This window comes from Lepidochelys olivacea (genome assembly GCF_965140295.1).
Source record: "Lepidochelys olivacea isolate rLepOli2 genome assembly, chromosome: 24".
Lineage (NCBI taxonomy): Eukaryota > Metazoa > Chordata > Testudines > Cheloniidae > Lepidochelys > Lepidochelys olivacea.
Window position 1 is genome coordinate 2,122,557 of NC_140434.1, and position 4,375 is coordinate 2,126,931.

The 4,375-nt window shown below is 44.2% G+C and overlaps 1 protein-coding gene across 1 annotated transcript; it reads right to left on the bottom strand.

The window, feature by feature from the left end:
• Positions 1-454: 454 nt before the first annotated feature.
• LOC311512079 (uncharacterized protein) lies at positions 455-3,878 on the bottom strand. The gene is made up of 2 exons (XM_084613109.1): positions 3,825-3,878; positions 455-1,770 (listed from the first exon to the last, which is right to left on the bottom strand). Exon 2 carries the CDS (start codon positions 1,747-1,749, stop codon positions 1,246-1,248), a length of 504 nt encoding a protein of 167 aa, XP_084469235.1. The 5' UTR covers positions 1,750-1,770; positions 3,825-3,878; the 3' UTR covers positions 455-1,245.
• Between the last annotated feature and the right edge of the window lie 497 nt (positions 3,879-4,375).

Consider the following 4,375-nt stretch of genomic DNA (forward strand, 5'->3'; position numbering starts at 1 on the left):
ATCCCTGTTGGGCAGACCCTAAAAGTCTGTCAGAGCCTGGGCTTGGACCCAGGTCTCCCAACCCCTTGCCTAGTTCCCTAACTCCCCAACCATCCTTCCTTTGCTAGACCTTGGCTACAGGATTCTGGCTTAGCGAATAGAGTGCTGGACTGGGAGTCGGGAGAGCTGGGTTTTATTCCCAGCTCTGCTGCTGGCCTGTTGAGTGACCGTGGGCCACTCACTTCACCTCTCCTTGCCTCAGTTTCTCCATTTGTAAACTGGGGAGAATGACACTGCCCTCCTTAGTAAAGTGCTTTAAGACCTACTGATGAAAAGTGCTGTATGAGAGGTAAGGCTTTGCATTAACGTGGCGTGAGGTGGTGCATGACCCGCCTTCTGGCCTGTCTGCAAGTGGGAATTCCAGCCGTGGTGAATTGTAAATAAGGAACGGAGGAGGAAGTGAAAGCAGGCGCCGTGAAGCAATGTGAGTTTTAATGCGTAAGAAGTGGAGTATACAATGTGCAGAATGAAATAATGCGAAGTACAGAGAATACACGTTCTGGTTTCTAGTCATACCAGAGCTACGAAGTCAACTGGCACTTCCCTCTGAGGTAAGTCACTTCACTCAAGATGCTCTTTCTTTGTTTGAGCTGTAGAACTGGGCAATCAAGTCCTGTTTTTTCCACCATTTTAAGCTCCTTGTTTTACCCTCTGTGGGCTTCATATAGGACAAAGCCCAATATACGCACAGAATTAAAAACAGCTTCTGCACAAAACATCTTCTGTAGCCAAGTTAACAAACAGAAACAAATGGTACGTATTCTTAGAAAGTCTAGAATATACAGGGCAGAATTCTCATGATACTGAGGCTATTTTATGCCCCTCTGGTCCTTGAAGGCATCTTATAGTGAGTGTAAACATAACATATGCCCACCTTTAGGTCCCTAACCTTCTTTACATTGGCAGAGCGGTTGTCAAAGAGCCTTAGTGTAACGAACTCAAGCCCACTGTGTTAATAATAAAAGGAGCAAGTAGCTACCGGTCCATTAGAGTAAATAGTCATAAATCTAAGGTAAAGGATAGCATGGTAAAGAGCGATGGCCCTGTTCTTCAGCAGCACTAATCACCCACCGCTCTCGTTGGCTTCAACTGGCGTTGTGGGAGCTCAGCATGTCTGAAGGCCATGCCCATAAACTCAGCTGTGAATCTGTGTCTAGCTTTTTCATTTCCTGGTTGGCTTTTGTTCTGTGGCCGTTGCTTCTGGGTTTAGCATGGCCCACAGTTTCCGTAGCCCCACGTGTCGGGCCATTGGGGAGCATAAGGGTATGGGTATTTTGGAAAAGATGGCACATACGTTGGACCACATGCTTGAGGGTATCCACCATGCACATATGGTGGAGCGCATGGATTCCATCTCTCGGGGAATGGCTGAGGGTGTATTAAACCATACGGCTCATGATACCTCGTGACACATGGCATCGAGCATTTCACGCCCACTGGCTCAGAGAATTTGGGGATATACTGCACTGGGTGTCTCTGGGCATGTGGCTCAAAACACTTGGTAGGACATGGGACCGAGGGCTTTGCAGCACATGGGTCTCTGCACTTGGTAGTGCATGGTGCTGGGTGTTTCACAGCACATGGCTCTGCGCACTTGGTAACATGTGGAGCTGGGCCTTTAACCACGCAGGGTTCGGCAGGCGGCACGAGGCGCGTGGTTGAGTAGGGCGTGTAGTTCCGTTGCTTGTACTGGTATGCAAAGTAAGACATCTTCCTGTGGAGTAGGTCAACCTGAAATGCACCGGAAGGAAGAGAGTACGACACAACAGAACCAATAGGTTAAGAGGCTTCAAGCTCAGATCCTATGATGGAGGTCATGTAAGAACCTAGGTGGGTAGACAGACTGGTATGTATGACCGTGATTAAATAGATATGGAAGGAAGGGAGATAGGGAGGTAGGTGAAGGGCAAAGAGAGCATTTAAGGGCACAATTAAATCTGTAAAGCCTTCATTGATGCTCTTTCCTAGAGATCACCACTGCTTGCACCATCTCCAACCCTCTGCCTCTCTCTTATCCTCCCACTTTGTTTCTTGAGCCTGCTCTTTTGCAACTCCTAATCCTTCATAGCTTCAGCCACTGATAAACATGTTACCTACTACTTGCATGGCAACATACTTGTTCACTGCTTTGTGGAGTCATTAGTCCTTACAACCAAGGTGTCCAGTAGCTAGTTATTATCCCTGTTTTATAAAGGGGGAAACTGAGGCCCAGAAGCATCTTGCCTAGCGTTACTTAGTGAGCCAGTGGGAGAACTGAGACTAAAACCCAGGCACGTAGAGTTGTTTAGTGCTACTAGGTATAATTTGCATCCCAGCAGTGCCTAAAGTTTCCAATTGAGAGGCAGTGTTGACTAGTGGCTAGAACACTGGACACCATTAAAGACCTAGGTTCCATTCCCATTCCATTCCATGCCACTAGGCTGCTGGGGACTGTAATTATCACTTCACTGCTTCCTGCCTCAGTTTCACCATCCATAAAATGGGCATAATGATCTAGACCTCCTTGTAAAGTGCTTTGAGATCTACTGATGAAAAGAGCTATAGACAAGTTGGGTGTTATTACTATGCTGAGCACTGTACACACACACACACAGTAAGAGAAGGTCCTGGCTTTGAATAATTTACATTCTAAATAGACAAAACAAGGGAAAATGTATCCCCAATTTGCACATGAGGCATAGGGAAATTAAGGGCCAGATTATTACTCCAGAAGAGCATATTGAGCAGTGAGTTTCTTGGAAAATCTGGCCCCAGTTGATTTGCCCAAGGACATCATGAAATCTTAGCAGAGGCAAGAACTGAACTCAGATTTCCTGTCCCAATCTAGTTCTTCAACTCCCAGGTCCTTGTTTCATTGTTATTGTACTGTGCTATATTGCCTTGTCTTTTAGTCTCTCTTCTGTTCTGTCCTGCAATGCCGTAGAATTGTTCTAATAAAGCCACAGAAGAAAGCAAAGGCCAACAAGTGGGTTAAAGAAGTGAACACTCAATCTAGAATATTTCTATCATGGACAGCTGGTATTTTCCTATTAGCATGTGGTGGTGACAATTTTAATAATGCTACTTTCCTAATTCAAATTTAACCTCTGCTTGCAAACCAGTTCTGTCCAGCATCACAGAGCAGCACTTTGGTTTCCAGATCTTACTTCATTAGCAAATATTGCTGACTTGTAACAGAAGATATTCTCTTGTGAAAACAAAACCCAAATGGGCCAGATCATCTCTGCGCAATACCAACTCCTTCAAAAGAAGACACAGGAACCAATACGTGGGGAGTTTTATGGGAGTTTGGCTCTCAAATCCCATAGACAATCCCAGCCCTTTACCTTTCAGAAAATAACAGTAAAGTTACACTTTGGTAGTTAGATATGAAATCTGAGCTTCCTATCCTTGTAGTTGGGGAGGGGCTCGGGCCATATTCATAGCTGGTGTAAACTTGTGTAAGTCTATTGAACTCAGCTAAGTATCTGGCCAGACAGATATTCAAAAATTCACTAAATAAGACTCTCCAGGATAAAAGTTACCAGGGCTGAGATTTTTCAAAGCTGGCTAAGGGATTTGGGTGCCCAATTTCTTAAGTAAAATTAATGGGAACTGGGTGTCCTAAATACTGAAAATTCTAGCCTTAACTTCTAATGCCCGAATCCACCAGTGACCAAAACTGAATAACTACAAAAAAAGGCTCCTATGGAAAGAAATCCCTTCACATTCTAAGAGTCAGGAGTATTTGGCAAGATTCAGTTAAGGTTAAAACTGTTTAGAAAAAGGGATATTCTGATACTTACGAAGAGCTTGAGTCAAATCAGACTTGCCCAGTGAACGGCAGAGAATAAGTCGACAGAAGTGCTTAAAAGAGCTCTCAGTTGCGAGTTCTTTTATATGATTTCTCAGGCTGCCGGCAGGATGAGAGACATCATCTTTGCATAAGGTCCTAATTAATTACTAAATTAAATTTTTTTATAGGCATAACTATTCCATTTGATGCTGTTCTTTTACTGTGGTTATTAGTTATTAGTCTGTTTTCCACCCCAGTGTGCATGACACACCCTGCAGCTTCCTTTCATTTGAAAACTTTATTGGCCAATGATACCTGGTATCATTCCACTGACCATGCTGGAGTTACTGCAGGAACAAATCTTGCTCCATGTTTTAGATCTTCGTTTCGCAATTTAATAATAGAAAAGTGGCTCAGAAAGGTATATGGATAGCGCAATCCGATGTCATGCAAGATTCCATTTTGGTCCTTTTAATCCTGGCTTGTAACTAGTTGGGAGTATTGGGGAATTTACCTTTGCAGTTCTGGGGCAGATGGGAGTCTTTGCATGCTTACCATTCC